The sequence below is a fragment of the Colias eurytheme genome, chromosome 9 (assembly GCF_061535395.1).
Source record: "Colias eurytheme isolate Ceu_HAF_F1 chromosome 9, ilColEury1 Martin Lab GWU primary, whole genome shotgun sequence".
Lineage (NCBI taxonomy): Eukaryota > Metazoa > Arthropoda > Insecta > Lepidoptera > Pieridae > Colias > Colias eurytheme.
The window spans coordinates 2,811,254-2,831,248 of NC_142988.1; the positions used below are offsets into that span (position 1 = coordinate 2,811,254).

Genomic DNA, 19,995 nt, shown 5'->3' on the forward strand with positions numbered 1-19,995 from the left:
GTAATGAAATCACAGATTAGGTAATGTTTTCTGCGCAAGAGCTTTTTTGCAAGATTTACTTATAATATGGTAAAGCTGGTAGTTTATTTAAAAAAAATCATTCTATAAACTTAAAAACACCATCATTCTACAAACTTAAAATATAACAATAAAAACACATAATAATTATTCTAGTACTAGTTGAATTAAAATATGCTACCTACATGTTTATTTTTGTCACATTTTCATGCTACTAGTAATAGCATAATAAAGAATATCGCAAATTTTTATACTAAAGATCGTGTAGAAAAATATCTTCCATTATACATCGATGTATATTAAGACGATACACAAAAAAAAATCCACTGCTTGGCGGGCGGAGTCTAATAGCTCGCTATCGCGAACGCCGGTGTGCGCGAAGTCATTCTTGCAAACTCGCCGCTCTGCCGCTGGCCGACTCGGGACAAACATGTATGGAGTCGTCATACAGTTATAATATTGTTATACATTTATTCAATTGTTGATTTATTGGTTTTATTTTCTTGCTTATAAACAAATAATCTTCTTTCCAACAACTACTTAGACATTATTAATAATTATTATTATTTCGTAATGTTTACTTTATTACAAAATAATACAGGTTATAAATAATCTTTAAAATAACAAAAAATATTGTTACTCTGAAAAAATGAAATGGTACTCAATAACGCGGACTACTGAATTGATTTAGATAGAATTTGATGCTGACGTAGATATTACATCATGCCCAGAAATGAAAGGTACTATTTCTGAAAGAAGTTATAAACCCTAATTCTTCTCAGTCAAAGTCAAGAGTGGAAGATATCACTAATACAGTAAAACTGATGCGAAACTTTGGATGTTAATTTGTATATTTTTTTGTTAGTTGTTACTTAATCACGTCAAGACTACATTACCAATTATGATAAAATATAGCTAATTGCCTGGATTTACACATAGGATACTTTTTATCCGAACTGAACACTTCTGTGGGATAAAACAGGATTCACGATATAACCTAATTCCACGCGGGCAAAGCCGCGGTCGGAATGATATTTTTTTAAATAAAAAAATTGTTTAAAAAAAAACACAAAATATATTGACGCATGTATTTATTTTTTGCACTCTATTATAATTGTAATTATTCATTACAAATAATCAAAATAAAATAGCCAGAACAAAGTTAGGCCCTGGTAGGGTAGGTAGGCAGGTACAGCAATGTGAGACGAACACTGGCTTATTTATATGTACCAATAATAATGTATTATAAACATTAAATTAAGTTTACTTTCTAACAACAAAAATACATAATATTAGCTAATGTGAAAGCGAATCAACCAATCATCCCACAAAAATGAAATGTGCACACAAATATTCATCCAAATCGGTTCATGTCATTAGGAGGAGTGACTGCAGCGCCATCTTCCGGGCCCAATTGTGTTTCCAGACCACCCAGGAACTCAATTTAATATACTTACACAAAATTTTTCGAAATGAAAACTCACATTACTATGTAAATATGAATATAAACCTGTTTTATTACTAAGCAATTTCCCGCACAGGTGTAGTAAGTATAAATGAAATAAATATCAACATCAAATTCTTTATACAACATACTTATCTACCACCTTCTAAGAAATGTAATTCTTGAAATTATTTCGTATTTTTTTTAAACATAATACTACTCCAATGAGCTCCTGTTCCATATTATGTCCGCCATACTTCCACTAAGTTCACCATGATTTTTTATTTCTTTGCACTTTGTTGCTTTTTGCTAAAAATGGAATCATGCGATAAAACCAGTAGAACGTTGATAACATACATTTTTGACTGAATAAAGGTACTTACGAAGGAGTGGGTTCACATTGTGAACAATCAGTGGGTTTATTTTCCTTCTGGATTCCGGATTTCTGAAAAGATTATCTATGCTATAAATGAAAATATCTTACACATTCGTTATGTACTTAAAACAGGGGTACATATCAAACATCGACTATAATACAATTATCATCAAATTTAAAATAAAACCAACTTACTTCATTAATTTGTTCCAATTGTAAGCATTCTTTTTCCTCCAACCTTTATGTTTCTTCTTCTTATTTTCTTTATTGTCCCCATTTGTCTCATTTTGTCTTATCGTGTTGTCACCCTTTTTTACGATTGCGCGAGCGACACAAGTTCCCCGTGTGACGGCCGTAGCGGGAATGACTCGTGCAGCGATCGGGGTAGGAAGGTACAGGGCGGCTCTCGCTATATTGGCTGGTCGCGCGCTAATTTCAAGTATTTCTTGTTTATTTCAAAACCATCGCATATTTCAAAATTCTAAATCGGTAGACGTATAGGTTGTATATTTTATAGTTAATATCCAAAAAGTCGTAACTTTACGTTTGTTATTTTGAAGATGCCAGAGATTATAAAAAAATAACAATGAGAACTTTGTATTTTTTTTCTATCGAGAAAATATCATGGAATCATGTTTCTAAAACGGTAGACGTATTGTGTTACTATTGAACTTTCTTGTCAAGAATTTTCATCACGACAACTTTAATAATATAAAAATTACGAAGGTTTAAAAAGGGCCGTAAATGTTAGAAAAATTAATTCATCACCGTTTATTTGATAAGGAAGTGACCAGCCTCTTAAAGTTGTTCAAGTTCGTTCGAAGCTTTTCTGTACGTTTGCCCTATAAACGACAACTTTCTCTTTAAGTATTCAATTTTAAATTCATACGAAATTTACGTGTGCAAGCTGATACAGTTTAAATGAAATGAAATTGATGATCAGTATAAATTATTTTAACGTTAATTTGCTGTCAGAATTGTATAGTTGTATGTTTGGGAGACTAATTAGAGACATTGCATTAAAATCAGTCAGAGCAGTGCTTATTGTTTAATTTCATATTATACCTATTTATAATGGAGAATGTTCACTAATTTTGATTATTAGCACTCCATATTCTCTGTCAAAAATAAAAAATACTAGTGAAAAAATTACTTCGATACTTCAATTAGTTTCCGATTTAGAAGTAAAACAAGTTGTAAACGCCCGGTGATGGTGTGACGTCACATCACAACACGCTCAATCTGGCTCACTCAGTCCGCTAGCGATCGCGCGCCCGTGCCGTCGAAATTATAATTAAATACTTTTAAAAATGTCCAAATCAAATACCAGAAAATCATGTGTTGTTCCTAAATGTAAAAATACAACTACCAATTCGCCGGATAAGTTGTTTTTTATAGTTGCAAAGGACGTAAACAAAAAATGGTCAGAGGTGCAAAAGGTGTCAGAATTTTCCGTGTTCTTACATAGTACTACTTATTATAATATTTTGAGAACATTGCAGCTGTTTTGCGTTATCCTTTGTTTTCTATACAAGTTTTAATCTATACTAGACTGTGCTTCTGCTCTGCTCGTATGGGCTAAGTATAGGTAGAGGGCTAGTAAGATTTTTTCTTGTTTTAAGTTGAGAATATAAATAAATAAATAAAACCTTTATTTGTCTCTCTCACAAGGGTTAAAAATGACAATTAATGAAAAATACACATAATATATTAGGCAACCTTATGAGAGCTGGTGCCCGAAGTGGGTTCTGTGGAACCTGTGGTACGGGTCACCAGGCCCCACTTAGTATATCCAAAATACAATGTAGCAGTCGTATGGATAGAATTTGCAGAATTTGCAGCAAGCTTGTGGATAAAACAAAAGAAACAGTAAAATAGTATAAAAATAAAATAACTAAAAACAAGTAAAAAAATAATTTGGAAAATCCAAAAGTGCACGCCTCATAATTTTTTTTTAATAAATATTTTTAATTATTATTTTTGTTTATTTAATAACAATTAAACCACATCGAATCAGACCCTGAAAAATGAAAGGGTTCTATTCCTGAGCATACTCAAGCGTAAGAGAAAAAAAAAGACTCGATTAGTAAAGTATTTCGGTCGCTATCGTGTTAACAAGAAAAAGGATCCGCACATACAGACACACGGACGTCCAAGACAGAACTTTTTTAAACTGATTTTTAACTAGTTTAAATAACAAAAATGACATCAAAAATATCATGAACGTTAAAAATAGTGTTTTTTCTTAATATGTGTGTGTATGTATTATCTTACAAGTGCAATGTATGATACATAAAGACATTTTAAGTTTGAAAAATCAGATGTTTTGCGCGAAGCGACAGTAGTACCCACCTCAACGCTTCGCTTATGAGGCGTGCAATAGATGGTTGTTGTGTGTGTGTATGTGCGTATGTGGAATGTGTATATGGGTGTGTGCGTGTATGAGTGAGTGTATAGTGAGGTCTGTAATGAAGTCTGAGCTGATGAATGAAGAATGTCTTTGCTGAAGTCAAAAGAAACGGGGATTAATTAAAGCGGAAGCAAATAGTTTTTTTTTATATATAACGTTGATATTATGGAGAACTATACTAAAATATAAGTTGGTCGGGGGAAGAATTAAACAATAATAATAGTTTAAAAAAACTAAAAAACACGCTTTTTATACTCACTCACTATAGAAAACCGAACTAAACAATTTATCAAATTAGTGTATTGTCATCGGTCCTCAATAAATCTACAAAGTGTGAACGAAATCTGGCCGTTTAAAGTGGGTCAAAATCGCGCCCAAAGAAGTCGGTTACAAACATACAGGTGAAGCTAATATAAAGTGTGTAAAAAGCGTGTAATAAAAATAGGGTATAGTTCCACACAAATTCAAATGTCAACAGGAAAATGAAGATAAACCTCAGAGATCAGCAGTGCAAAAACGCAATCGTATAGAATATTTTGAGAACCTATTAAATAAAGATGAAGCTTTGGCATGACTGTTATTTTATTAAACGAATAATAATTACTATTATTGGACTATTAACGAAATTCGCGGACGAAAACCCATCAAAATACTGCGCAAGCTATAACACCTACTACAGCGCTGCCGACTTGATACTAAGCGCGGGGGCGCGGCCGCGCGGCGCGTTGTGACGTGACGTCACAAGCGGTCACGTGACTATTGCGGGACTCGATATTTTTCGAAACTTTGAATGCGTATAAAATCAAAACTACTTGGTATTTTTGACTACGACAAAAACTAGTGTATTTGTATACATACAGGCTTTACTGAGACACAATTTCAAGGGATTTGGCATACCTAGTAACATTCTTCATTGGCTACGGGGAAAATGTTAGAGATAGTTTTACTGACGAATTTAGCTCTTAATTGGGCTTCGGCCTCTGCTTTGTGATGATCCAAGAAGTCGACTACTTTTTGAAGTAAATAAAATACACTATTAATATAAAATTATAATGTATCAAATTAATTGCTGTTTAATTTCAGATATTTCTTACGACACAGTTATAATAATTAAAGTTATTATTCATTTATTAATGTTGTAATTGTGTAATATACTATTTCAAATGTTCCAGCAACTAATCTACCACAAAATATTTGATCGATACTAAATACGATACTTATATATTTAGGGTGACCACAGAAGACCTTAAGTGGTCTAAAACCACATTGGCCCAAATATTACAAGGCCGTGATTGTGGGATAGCATGACTTACTGAAATAGTCATGTAACAATAGGTCAATCACCTAACGAAGTATCGGGTTTCTTAGTAAATAATACCTAGCAAGTGGTGTAATTAAATTGATAAATAGAAAGTGAGAATCCCTGTGCAGCCTAGAACTACTCGATACTCGATTGTTCCTATCCTATTTCTACTTACTTTAAAAGAAAATTATAATAAAATACTAAAATAGAAAGGATTGAACAAACTTAATCACGTGGGTGGGATAGGGACATGAGTCGATAGGCAAAATCGAAGCATTGAAAGTTGAAACCCACCTCCCAATTAGGTACCTAAATATTCGTATTCTGTAGAAAATTGCGAGAGCTTTATATATCTTAAATATTTATTATATCACTAGCGGTCCGCCCCGGCTTCGCCCGTGGTACATATTTACGTTTTCTCTACATAAAAACCATCCTCGTACTTCAAGGAATATAATAAAAAAAGAATTATCGAAATCGGTTCAGCCGTTCTCGAGTTATGCGCTTACCAACACATTTTGCGATTCATTTTTATATATAAGAAGAAGATTATATATACCTTTAAAACTCTGATTTCATCATTAAAATGAAAGATAAGAAATTATTTGATGTGATTCTATTCAATAGAACGCAGAATAATAGATAAACTTATTTATTTCTATTTATAGCAAAACAATAATTATTCATTAACTTCATAGCGTTATTTCTTTTTATTCAGCGATGTGTTTATATCACTTTGCTCACTGTTTAAAAGCAAAAAACATTAATGTAGCGATTCAATCGTGTGTTACTAATGGAGAATCTATGTAAACTTGACTTAATTATCTTGGTTTTTTTAATGCTTTTGCATACAAGTATTACTTCAACAATTGTTTTGCATAAATGTTAATAGCAGCTTAAATGCTCTCAATTTAAATTTGCACTAATTTTCTATTTACATAATAAGAATATTAAAAACAAACTTAACGGTCCTATTTCTATAATAGTTGGTTATGTAATATTTATATACCTGTATATAATACAAGACAAAATATATATTATCTTAGTGAACGTTGGTTCAATTATCTCAGGTAGGTAGTCATCCTTGTATATAATGAGTCATTATGTACAAGTATTTGTACACTGGTACAGAGAAAAGTTGTCTACAATTATTATACCTATACGTAGATTAAATAAGACTGGAAGAGATTTTTAATATTTATTTTAACTACTAACTACGTCATATTTATATCATACTAGCTGCTCCCCCGTGGCTCCACTCCTGTTGGTCGTAGCGTGATGATATAGCCTATAACCTTCCTCGATAAATGGGCTATCTAACACCGAAAGAATTTTTCAAATCGGACCAGTAGTTCCCGAGATTAGCGCGTTCAAACAAACAAACAAACTCTTCAGCTTTATAATATTAGTATCTATAGTTACTACAATAAAAAAGCGACAATACTTGTGTGACAGGAGAAAATGCTAACGAATTGATGTGTATTTATAAAATTAATATTTATTCAGAACTGAAATTAGAAGATTAGTCGATGAATGAGATTGTCTATTATTGCATTACTGAACCACTTTGCATGAAAAGGAAATCATATAAAAGCCTCACAATACAGATTTTGTGGTTTTTTGTTAAGTTTATAATGCAAGTAATAGTTTTATTTGATTAAAATATGTCTTCTTTATATAACATAAATCATAGATTATTAATAGATAGATATAAATACAATTCACAGTTTAAATAATTTATGACCAGTTTAGTGTCAAGTTTCGTGGGCATTTAATAAATGCGCTAAAGTGATATAAATCCGTTCCACTGGTTGCCGCCGGCGCTTTTCAAACCATTTATTAATTTAATAGTGCGTTTAAATCTATCTGCATTGGATGAAATTATCGACTAAGTAAACGATATTTAGATAAATCATTTTCAACAGTAGGTAGGCTCTAGAGTCTACACTCTAGACGTTTTTAGATGGACTGATAATAATGAAACTCACTGAGACACATAATCGAGAATTACTTCTCGTTCTTATGTTAATTTTTAATTATGTAGCTCTTTTTAAAGGTACCTCACATACTGTCTAGTATTAAACATAATTATTTTTAAAATAAATAATTAAAAATATAAGTTCTGTTTAGAGAAAAAAAAAAGATTTTTTTCCGTGGACTAACCACGAACCTAACTTATACCTTATTCTTCCAGTTGGCGCTATCAAAATGCCAGAACACAGTGATAGGTATCACAGGTCGGCTCAAGGGCATATCTGGTGGTGAGATGAAGAGGCTCTCGTTCGCCAGTGAGGTGCTGACAGATCCTCCGCTCATGTTCTGCGATGAGCCCACCTCGGGACTCGACTCGTTTATGGCACAGAATGTTATACAGGTAAGATATTTCCTTTTATCAATATAAAAATAGCTTATTTTTTTTGAGGCAATATTCTAATCAGCACAAATCAGCAGAACAAGACGCACAATAAGTGCAATTTTCCGAAAATGCACTTATTGTGCATCTTGTGAATAACCTTATGTAGGTAAGCCAAATTTTGAATTTGGATACTATAAAACAATCTCTATAAATTGAAAACTTCTGCATAACTTGTACAATTGTATACATTAGAAATTTCCATTGATTGTTCAACTCTCCTTTCAATTTCGTATTAAATTGGTCAGAGTGTATCTACTTAGAAAGGTATCAAAAATATTGCTATAATCATACTTCTATTCGCAGGTTTTAAGCGGTCTCGCAAAGAAAGGCAAGACGGTAATATGCACGATACACCAGCCTTCATCAGAATTATACGCGATGTTCGACAAGCTCCTCATCATGGCGGACGGAAGAGTTGCCTTCCTTGGCTCACCTGATCAAGCTACGGAATTCTTTAGGGAGTAAGTGGAATTTGAAAAATAAAAGCCTTTTTCATTTTAAAAATATTTATTTTATCATGCTTTGTGGCTCTTAAAATTGACAACGAATCTTACCTAAGGTAAATTAAAAGAATATGCAGTCTTATCGCCATTTTAAGTATGTACGAAGATGAAGTTGTTTTGTGAATAAAAACTTGCTTAAAATTGTGAAAACCAAAAGGTAGAATTCTTGCAATTTCGCAAGTTAGACCATAATGGTAAGGAAAAAATTTCTAATCGAACAAACAATTCTAGGTTAGGAGCCGCCTGTCCCGCGAACTACAACCCAGCCGACCACTACATCCAGCTGCTGGCGGGCGTGCCGGGCCGCGAGGAGAGCACGCGGCACACCATCGACACCGTGTGCACCGCCTTCGCCAAGTCAGAGATCGGCTGCAAGATCGCGGCTGAGGCGGAGAACGCGCTCTTCAATGAGGTACGTGCTTCTGATCAATCATAATAAGGCATGCAAGGTTAGGGGCAGCATGCTCGCGAACTAAAAACCAACGGACCACTAGATAGATCTGGAAAATTAAACGAAATATTAGGAAGGCATTACAAGCAGTGAAGAAGACAGCGTAAGATTTAAAATAATGGTGCGTTTAGCGATCGCAAAGTTACTCAATCATCAATCTTGAAATAAATCAAATCTATTATAAAATCCTTAGCGCAAGATATTGAAAGGCTGGACTACCTGAAGGATCGCAATAATTGGCTCAGTTATCTTTTAAAACTAGGTATATATCTTTAGTTAAGCCAATATTGTTTCTTATCTACACATAAAATAGGCATACATATACACAATATATTAAATAAACACTACTTCCAGCGCAAGATATCAAAAGGCTGGGCAGACTCCGCTTGGTCGAACGCAGCAGCGTTCCGGCAACGTCGCTCACCGTACAAGGCGTCGTGGTGCGCGCAGTTCCGCGCCGTGCTGTGGCGCTCCTGGCTCTCGGTTACCAAGGAGCCCATGCTTATCAAAGTGCGATTCTTGCAGACTGTTGTAAGTATCTTTATCTTTATTATTATTTAAATCCTGATGAGTTTTTGTTCATCTTTCTTGTGGTATAGGCTTCTTTTATGACTTAGACATTATGTTTTTCGCTTCTTTTCACCCCAATTAAACATATCATTCACTTGGAATTTTCTTCAACTACGCGGTCGACCTTACGGGTGAAAAGCTAGTTTACCTTTTATTTGTATCATAGTTATAACACCTATAATAATAAATACCTATAATATAAGATACCGTGAACAATGTGCATAATGAATGAACAATTCGTTCATATTTTTGATCAATCTTGGGTGTTTTCTATAGTAAAAACAGTATTCATTATGCTTTGAATAAATAATTTTAATCGCGACTTTTGTTTCAGATGGTTTCAATTCTAATTGGTTTGATATATTTCGGGCAAAATCTGGACCAAGATGGCGTCATGAACATCAACGGTGCTATCTTCCTCTTCCTCACTAACATGACCTTCCAGAACATTTTCGCCGTCATCAATGTAAGTATACAAATATAATAATAGTAAGTTGAAATATATTATTTTTCTATCCTTGAATGTATTAGGGAACACAACAGAAATAATAAGTTGGTTGATGGTCTCCCAATAAAAAAGGGATTAAAAGTTTAAAATAATTCGTAAATGTCCCAAGTTATTAATAAAATCTGTAAATTTACTTCAACGCTATTTGGTGATTAAAATATATTCAACACATACATTTTATTTGTATTATTTTATTATTGGTGCGTTAGTCATAGTTTGCCCAGAACATTTATTAATTCCAAAACCATTATGCATAAATGTACGTTTGTTCAAGTATTTTGCTCGAAGCTATCAATACTAATCAGAGAGCATCACCGGGTAAAAGAAAATTTGACAAATGATCCATGCTCGTGATTACCCCAGATACCTAATAAATAATTATAATAAATAATAAATAATAAAATCTTTATTTACCAAAAAATTTAATCATTATAGGAGATCCAAACTAGGCAATTGCCTGTATCTTGGATAAAAATAGTAAATAAATAAATCTATCTAATAAATAAATCTTTTGAAGTAGTAATCATCAGCTGGTCAAAATCAGCTTTTATAACTTAAAAGCCACAATGTTTTGCACAGGTATTTTGCTCCGAGCTACCAATATTCATCCGCGAGCACCACTCGGGGATGTACCGCGCGGACGTGTACTTCCTCTCGAAGACGCTCGCCGAGGCGCCCGTGTTCGCGACCATTCCGCTCGTCTTCACCACTGTGGCGTATTATATGATCGGGCTCAACCCGGCACCGGAGAGATTCTTTATCGCGTCGGGATTGGCTGCCCTGATTACTAATGTGGCTACTTCGTTTGGTAAGTGTTCTATGTGTGGTAATTAATAATATAAATATTAAATAAATAAATATTTCGGGAGAATTTTCACACACGGCACTATCTGATCCCATATTAAGCTTTCGCTTGTGTTATGGAAACCAGATGGCTGATACCTATATAATTTTAATTTACACATATATATTATTGATACATATATAATTTTAAATAAATACTTATATAGATAATTAACACCCAGACACAGAGCAAACATCTATGTTCATCACACAAATATTTGCCCCGGGTGGGGATCGAACCCACGACCTCTGGCTTGGAAGGCAGGGCCACTACCAACCAAGCCAACCGGCCAGTCATATAGTCTATAGATCCTAATTTAACAAGCCACCATTATTACTAATACCTTCACTTCGTGCGGTAAGATAAAAGCTGTGATTGTGGTCCTTATTCATCACCGGGGAGGTTCTTTATCGCCTCGGGATTTGCTGCGGTGATTACTAATGTTGCTACTTCGTTTGGCAAGAATTTTATTTTTCCCTAGTTATGATTATTAGCGTTATCAAAATAATCAGATAATATCACACAAGCCATATTCAGTACCGGAAAGGTTAACATCAGTTCGATTGACTGTTCTGATAAAACGAAAGAGAAAGATCTTCATCGAGTCTCGATTGTCTGCACTAATTCTATCTTGCTATTACGTTTACATACTTGTTCCTATTATGGTCATTACTGTAGTCTTTAAATGCTTAAAACCGAGAATATTTCGACGAAATAATTAGTTGCGGTTACCCGTGAAAATTAGAGAAAGTTATTTCAGGCATGTGTATGTAGATTTCTTCACTCCTTCCCTACCCTCTTCAAAGACATTAAACATCTCAAATACTATACAATAAATTGCTCAAAACATGTTCATAGTTATCACAAACATAATTAATGTAAGAATTACAAATCAACCTTAAAATTTATTCCGACCATGTCCTAGACATTATGTAGTAGCTATTACATGGAATCCGGTTTTCCAGCAAAGGGCTATTTCTTGCGAAAGAAATTGTCGTGATGTCAGTGAAATAAACTTTATGAGATAAACTGATGCAATAATTCAATTAACACCATGTTGAGCAATCATTGCTTGTTTACGATTTTATGTTGTAAAAAGATGTTCCAGTAGTAACTGTGATGAAAAACTTAATCACTCAATTATCTTAGTGAGATGAGGAATATTTATAACTTTATAATATTTAAAAGTGAAGATTAGTTTAGATTATATGGATAAGCATTCTCAGCTTTTCATGGTTCGATATTTTTTATTATTTTCGCGTAAATAATATCAATGATGTAAAAAAAAAAGTGTGTGCGTGTAACCTTTACGCGCGATTGAAGTAAAACTTCTTTGGCGTTGACGACATATATCACTGAAATGATTAAATATTAACTTAAATAAATAAATATTATATTATAATTTAATTATATTTATTATTCATGTGCTTTACAAAGATTATTTAAATGTTATATTAATATTATTCATTCGAAACAGGTAATTGAATGTCATAATAATTTCTTACGTACGAAATTATAGGTTTGTGGTAACTATAATGTGAAACATAAATTTTACTCTCTAAATTTGCTACTTTTCTTGAAAATACAGCATCTATCGTTGTACCGAAACGCGTTGTTGAATGAAGTCGAGAAGTATTCATAGATAAATCAAATTTTCTTCTAAAAAATCAATTAACGGCTGAGATTCCTGAGAGCGAAAATTAACATTAAAATATCCAGTTAGAATCATCGGTAATTCATGATAATTACTATTTAAAAGTCGAGAACCTTCAATTGTGAAGTGAAGTAATTGCTGATGAATAAATTTTATGATATTTGTCAGGCTAGTATTTGTAGAAATATAAATAACAACGATAATCACAGGTTGGTCATTCGTATTAACACATCGAACCAAGGCGATGTCACCAATTTGTGAAACCTCATCGGAAATTTGTGATAATATAGTTGGTGAAATATTTTGAATTGGTGTTACATTGTTCAGTGTATCTGTAGATGAATGATATACAGCTACTCCACCAGCAGTTGAGTTGGGTCGTTTGTATTGGGTAACGCAATAAAAATGTTCAATAAGAATTTGTTCGTCATTTTTCATCCAAGTTTCGGAAAATAACAGCAATGTGGACCTTTTTAATACTTTATCATTCAGATCAGAAACATGAGCACGTAAACTTTGGCAGTTGAAGGAAAATAGTGTAATGTTACTCTCATTTACAAGGTTATATAATTCTTCCTGTTGTGTTATTAGGCGAGAATTTGAAAGTCTTTCAAATTCACACTGTAAATCAACTATTCCCCCTGGACGCTTTCTTCCATGATAAAATTTGTTGTCATCGGTGTTTGAGACAATGAACAATCCATTTATATCAGTTACTCGTGATAATGCTACATATAACAGCTGCTGACTGTGACTTTTATTGTATTCATAAACGATTTGATCAAAAGTACCACCTTGAGACTTATGTATTGTAAGCGCACAAGCAGATACTAATGGAAAGTGATTTCTCTTTGCAAATATTGTCTTATTTCTATTCATTGGTACAGATGACGATCTTCGTAAAATTGGGACTGCTGTTCTACTAATGTTTAGAGTTTGAATATGATGGGCAGCTTTTTTCCTAATTTTCTCTCCTATCTTACCAGGAAACTCAAGCCATAAGCGTATGATGTTATCACTGTCATCACGTTCAATATACACTAACTTTCCAACACAACCGTTGGCTAAGCCATCAGATACATCAATATTGGTTGTAATAATGTAAAATTTGTTAAGAACTAATATGATTTCATAAGGCGATCCTCCTGTATCAATAACTGACATTTTATGAAATTGTTGGCGTACATATGCTTCTTGTTCAACTGAATGACAACCTATATACATATCTGTTGCTATGGATACTACTTTGTCTTCAGCAATATTTAAAATAGATTGATTATAATCCGCAACATGTTTATTTTTATTTTTAATTTACTTATTTTAAAAGTAATAAATAAACAAGTATATTTAGAGATTTTCAAAAAATTTTGCAATTTAAAATAATGTTTTTGAAACTGTTGAATTTTTCATTCACTTTGCTATTCACAATTGATCCGTTTGAAAATTTGAAAATAAATAATCCTAATTGATTATGATATTTGCCACTAGCTGGCGTATAAATCAAGAAGCGTGTAGTATATGACATATACTTACAACCAATCAGAATTATTATTTTTAAATGGCGGAAACTACACAGACTATAGTAAGCGTTACTTCCGTCAGAAAAAAAATCTGAGTTACTCCCTAGTCGCGCCTAAAGAAGTTTTACTTCAAAAAAAAAGTGTGTGCGTGTAACCTTTACGCGCGATTGAAGTAAAACTTCTTTGGCGTTGACGACATATATCACTGAAATGATTAAATATTAACTTAAATAAATAAATATTATATTATAATTTAATTATATTTATTATTCATGTGCTTTACAAAGATTATTTAAATGTTATATTAATATTATTCATTCGAAACAGGTAATTGAATGTCATAATAATTTCTTACGTACGAAATTATAGGTTTGTGGTAACTATAATGTGAAACATAAATTTTACTCTCTAAATTTGCTACTTTTCTTGAAAATACAGCATCTATCGTTGTACCGAAACGCGTTGTTGAATGAAGTCGAGAAGTATTCATAGATAAATCAAATTTTCTTCTAAAAAATCAATTAACGGCTGAGATTCCTGAGAGCGAAAATTAACATTAAAATATCCAGTTAGAATCATCGGTAATTCATGATAATTACTATTTAAAAGTCGAGAACCTTCAATTGTGAAGTGAAGTAATTGCTGATGAATAAATTTTATGATATTTGTCAGGCTAGTATTTGTAGAAATATAAATAACAACGATAATCACAGGTTGGTCATTCGTATTAACACATCGAACCAAGGCGATGTCACCAATTTGTGAAACCTCATCGGAAATTTGTGATAATATAGTTGGTGAAATATTTTGAATTGGTGTTACATTGTTCAGTGTATCTGTAGATGAATGATATACAGCTACTCCACCAGCAGTTGAGTTGGGTCGTTTGTATTGGGTAACGCAATAAAAATGTTCAATAAGAATTTGTTCGTCATTTTTCATCCAAGTTTCGGAAAATAACAGCAATGTGGACCTTTTTAATACTTTATCATTCAGATCAGAAACATGAGCACGTAAACTTTGGCAGTTGAAGGAAAATAGTGTAATGTTACTCTCATTTACAAGGTTATATAATTCTTCCTGTTGTGTTATTAGGCGAGAATTTGAAAGTCTTTCAAATTCACACTGTAAATCAACTATTCCCCCTGGACGCTTTCTTCCATGATAAAATTTGTTGTCATCGGTGTTTGAGACAATGAACAATCCATTTATATCAGTTACTCGTGATAATGCTACATATAACAGCTGCTGACTGTGACTTTTATTGTATTCATAAACGATTTGATCAAAAGTACCACCTTGAGACTTATGTATTGTAAGCGCACAAGCAGATACTAATGGAAAGTGATTTCTCTTTGCAAATATTGTCTTATTTCTATTCATTGGTACAGATGACGATCTTCGTAAAATTGGGACTGCTGTTCTACTAATGTTTAGAGTTTGAATATGATGGGCAGCTTTTTTCCTAATTTTCTCTCCTATCTTACCAGGAAACTCAAGCCATAAGCGTATGATGTTATCACTGTCATCACGTTCAATATACACTAACTTTCCAACACAACCGTTGGCTAAGCCATCAGATACATCAATATTGGTTGTAATAATGTAAAATTTGTTAAGAACTAATATGATTTCATAAGGCGATCCTCCTGTATCAATAACTGACATTTTATGAAATTGTTGGCGTACATATGCTTCTTGTTCAACTGAATGACAACCTATATACATATCTGTTGCTATGGATACTACTTTGTCTTCAGCAATATTTAAAATAGATTGATTATAATCCGCAACATGTTTATTTTTATTTTTAATTTACTTATTTTAAAAGTAATAAATAAACAAGTATATTTAGAGATTTTCAAAAAATTTTGCAATTTAAAATAATGTTTTTGAAACTGTTGAATTTTTCATTCACTTTGCTATTCACAATTGATCCGTTTGAAAATTTGAAAATAAATAATCCTAATTGATTATGATATTTGCCACTAGCTGGCGTATAAATCAAGAAGCGTGTAGTATATGACATATACTTACAACCAATCAGAATTATTATTTTTAAATGGCGGAAACTACACAGACTATAGTAAGCGTTACTTCCGTCAGAAAAAAAATCTGAGTTACTCCCTAGTCGCGCCTAAAGAAGTTTTACTTCAATAAAGAATCCCATTTAGATAATAGTTTATTAATTATCATCATAAATATTTAGTCAGAATCACTTAAAATTCAATTTGTGGAGTGATGCATTGATCGATTATATTATTTATTACTGTTAATAATTGTGAAATAAATAAATGTGTTACTATGACGTTATAGGAAGTTATTACATGCGATTCTGGAATGCAATACAAAATTAAATAAAACATAGGTTTTGTTTTTGCTGAGCATTCATAAAATGTTATAGGTAGGTACTGTAATTACTTGAATATGGTAAAATCTAAATAATTTTAATTCGGTACCGTCTTAGTATGATACTCTTTTGCATCAAGTTAGGATTGGGCATGCTGGTCGGATTTTGCAACTACCTACACTACTTACCTAACCAGTAACATACACTTCTCTTTGACTATTTTTTGACATCATTATAATTTATTTTTGTTCTTTTGCTTTATTTTGGCTTGACGGATGTAAACAAAAAATGTCTATAACTTTTGAAACGAACTACTTAGAATCACTGAGAATTTTCAGCAGCGGATAATTATTTTTTGTATCCAAAACATGTCAGTCTCAGTATAGATTATTATTATAAGTTGAAAACAATAACTATTTTACACTTTATTTTAATTCATATTTATTTGAACAGGTTACCTAATATCGTGTGCCAGCAGCAGTGTGAGCATGGCGGCGTCCGTCGGCCCGCCCATCATCATACCCTTCATGTTGTTCGGTGGTTTCTTCCTCAATTCTGGGTAAGTGCTTGATACTTATAATATACTTAGCATAGATATGGTTTATTTTAATAATATACACAACACTGACATACATTAACAACAAGTTAAACACAATAATTAGACTTATAAAGGTACAACTCTTAAGATACCATATTATGCACAAACGTGTATAGGCTTCCGGATTCATCATAATATAATATACGGTCTACTTCAATGCACACGCAGTGTTAGATACAAAATTGTGACCCTCTAACCCACAGAATGAACACCGTTAGGCATAAACAAAAAAACTGTAATACCTGACCTAAATTGATACATTTTAAGGCATCACTGCTCCAGCCATCGTTAATACCTGAAGACCGTGATGATTTAGATAAGATAACATCATTTGCAGATGCAAGTTTGTTGCACCGTAAATATTAACAATGCTATATTTAGAAGGATATTTTTAACCATCCCGTTCAATGGCCTTATCGATTATTGCGTAAGGATATATGCCGTTACCTGTAAATTCGCGACCGGTTTCAGGTTTATCCATGACAAGCTCATTTATCTGTACTTCGGCATTCTTGGAAGTTTAACAGCTTTGAAATGAATTAAATTCTTTAGGTTCCCGACTCCTGTCGTGATTTTTAAGGATTAAGATAATGAGGCATTTTTTATTTACTGTTTAATTAGTTCGTGCAGGTTATATGAAATGTTATGTAGTCTTTGAAATATTTTTGGCTGTTTACCGTATCTAGTCGAAAGAGCATTTTGTATTCCTAATATTAATTAGGAATTCAGTGAATCACTTAAATTTCGGTAACTCTATTTTATGACAACAATTTAGAGTTCTTATGACAGATTATTTTTCAAGAACCTTTTACCTACTAATTAATTATTTTGCAAAAAAATTAAATAACCCTTTTCTCTGTGACTATTTAGGTATCGTAACCTTAGTAAAAGTAAATTTTTTTATAACCAAACATTTCGTCCACAGTTCGGTGCCTCCATACCTAGGCTGGATATCATACCTCTCCTGGTTCCGCTACGGTAATGAAGCGTTGCTGGTGAACCAATGGACCGGTATCGAGAGCATCGCCTGCACAAGGGAGAACTTCACCTGCCCTGCTTCAGGGAAGGTCGTGCTGGACACACTGAGCTTCTCGGAGGTAAATTGTTGTTTATGTTAGAGTGAGAGGTTTAATTCTTCTAACTTCACTTTTCATACCATATTTTTCATAAGCTTTCAATAGCTTATAAGGTAAGCTTATGAAAAAATAAAAATTATTGTATGTAATGTGTAATATTACGTGCCGAGAATTAAACCCAGGTGATGTAAATGGGGAGTTGGTGAGAATTAAACAAACATTTGTTTCTTTAAATTTTTTTTAATGAAATTCCAAATATCATTGAGGCTACCAACAAAAACATATACCTACACATTTAATTAAAAATTTCCTTTCTAACCGGTAGGCATATCAATTATTTTCCATCAAACTGGATTAAAATTTACATAATTTTATCATCTCCAACGTGACAAAAAAAGAAAGATCATTTTGTGTGTTGTCCTTCACTCGTTATATTTTTTTTTATTCTTACAATTTTATCTTATCATAATATTTGTCTGTTCCTCAGGATGATTTCAACATGGACGTGATAAACATGGTGCTGCTGTTCATAGGATTCAGATTCCTCGCATATCTTGCACTTTTGTGGCGCACGCGCAGGGGAAAATAAAACGAATTTCAGTTTGATCCAATTTATCTGAATTAAATTTATAAATCAGGTTGCGAATTTTTTTAATTAATATCAGATTAATAGTTAAATTGAATAAGTCGAAAAAAATAAATGTCAATTCCTTCTGGAAACTACGAATTTAATTTTTTTATACAGAATTTTGACCAATGTAATGATAAGTTCTGTATCGTACGTCTGTGTGTATGATGACATGTTTCTTTCAATATTTTTTGGTGAAAGAAAAATTTGTAAAAATATGTTTCTTTGCATGCACTCGAATGAATTTTTATAATAAACTTAATAATGTTTTGCATTTTTATAAGGAACGATTCGATTCTATATAACAATTATTATTATAATGATTGATTTTAATTCTGAAAATAAGAATTAATAATAAATTATTAACACGAAATTTGAAATTGATATGAGAATCAATGTTTCAAGCGCATTACTTTTTGTACTGTATTATTTTTGTTATAATTAATGTTTTCTATTCTCTGTACAAACACCTTATATTGATTTCTGTATAAACCTAGTGTTTATTAAGTTTTTTTTATAGATAAGTGTATATTGCTTGCAACTAATGAGTAATTCGAGCGTCTTTTAATAATTACTGTTACGTGTAATTCGTTACTATAAATAAAATACATTCCTGCAATGCCATTTTATACTGTTTTAGTTTGTTATTATTTTAATAAAATATTTTAATATGATTTGTGTTTTATTGTTAACTAGCGACCCGCCCCGGCTTCGCACGGGTGCCATGCTGATACTAAATACACTACAGAATAAATAATAGTTTAAAAAAACTAAAAAACACACTTTTTATAGAAAACCGAACTAAAAAATAGAAAATAAATTTAAATGAATTTAAATTAAGAAAACAATGTATGATACATAAAGACATTTTAAGTTTGAAAAATCAGATGTTTTGCGCGAAGTGACAGTAGTACCCACCTCAACGCTTCGCTTATGAGGCGTGCAATAGTGTTAAAATTTCATTGAATATAAATTAATAATAGTGTGAGTAAAAAAAATTATTTTATTTAAAAAAAAGCGTGGGTCGCGTGGTGTCAATGGTTATAGATATTTTATTGACAGATATGAGTAGAGTGATTATCATTGAGATAATATCTTAAGAAGCATTGCCTTGAGTTAAAGGAATCAAGATATTTTGCTAGTATGCATGCATGTCGAGATAATTTAACGGAGATTAATTCTATACTTGCTAAAAATTAATTTAGTGCAATAGAAACGGAAAATAATTAAACCTAGTCACAGAGACGGTGGCGGACTCTTCGTGGCTCGTGAAATCCTTAGATTTCACGATTTGTAACTTATTACATGCACACATAAAAATTATTT

The 19,995-nt window shown here is 32.4% G+C and overlaps 1 protein-coding gene and 1 long non-coding RNA gene across 2 annotated transcripts in view; one reads left to right on the forward strand and one right to left on the reverse strand.

The window, feature by feature from the left end:
- w (eye pigment precursor family transporter white) overlaps positions 1–19,343 on the forward strand; it is a 38,970-nt gene extending 19,627 nt beyond the window's left edge. The window contains exons 5-13 of the mRNA XM_090105149.1: positions 7,746–7,925; positions 8,271–8,428; positions 8,702–8,882; positions 9,276–9,452; positions 9,826–9,957; positions 10,579–10,807; positions 16,821–16,926; positions 17,891–18,062; positions 18,529–19,343. Of these exons, the coding sequence (XP_089961275.1) occupies positions 7,746–7,925; positions 8,271–8,428; positions 8,702–8,882; positions 9,276–9,452; positions 9,826–9,957; positions 10,579–10,807; positions 16,821–16,926; positions 17,891–18,062; positions 18,529–18,630 (1,437 nt within the window). The 3' untranslated portion in view covers positions 18,631–19,343. The remainder of the gene's footprint in view (positions 1–7,745; positions 7,926–8,270; positions 8,429–8,701; positions 8,883–9,275; positions 9,453–9,825; positions 9,958–10,578; positions 10,808–16,820; positions 16,927–17,890; positions 18,063–18,528) is intronic.
- On the reverse strand, positions 947–2,438 carry LOC149905674 (uncharacterized). Its single transcript, XR_016457111.1, has 3 exons — positions 2,034–2,438; positions 1,846–1,907; positions 947–1,771 (listed from the first exon to the last, which is right to left on the reverse strand). It is a non-coding gene; the product is annotated as an uncharacterized LOC149905674 (long non-coding RNA).
- Positions 19,344–19,995: the final 652 nt, after the last annotated feature.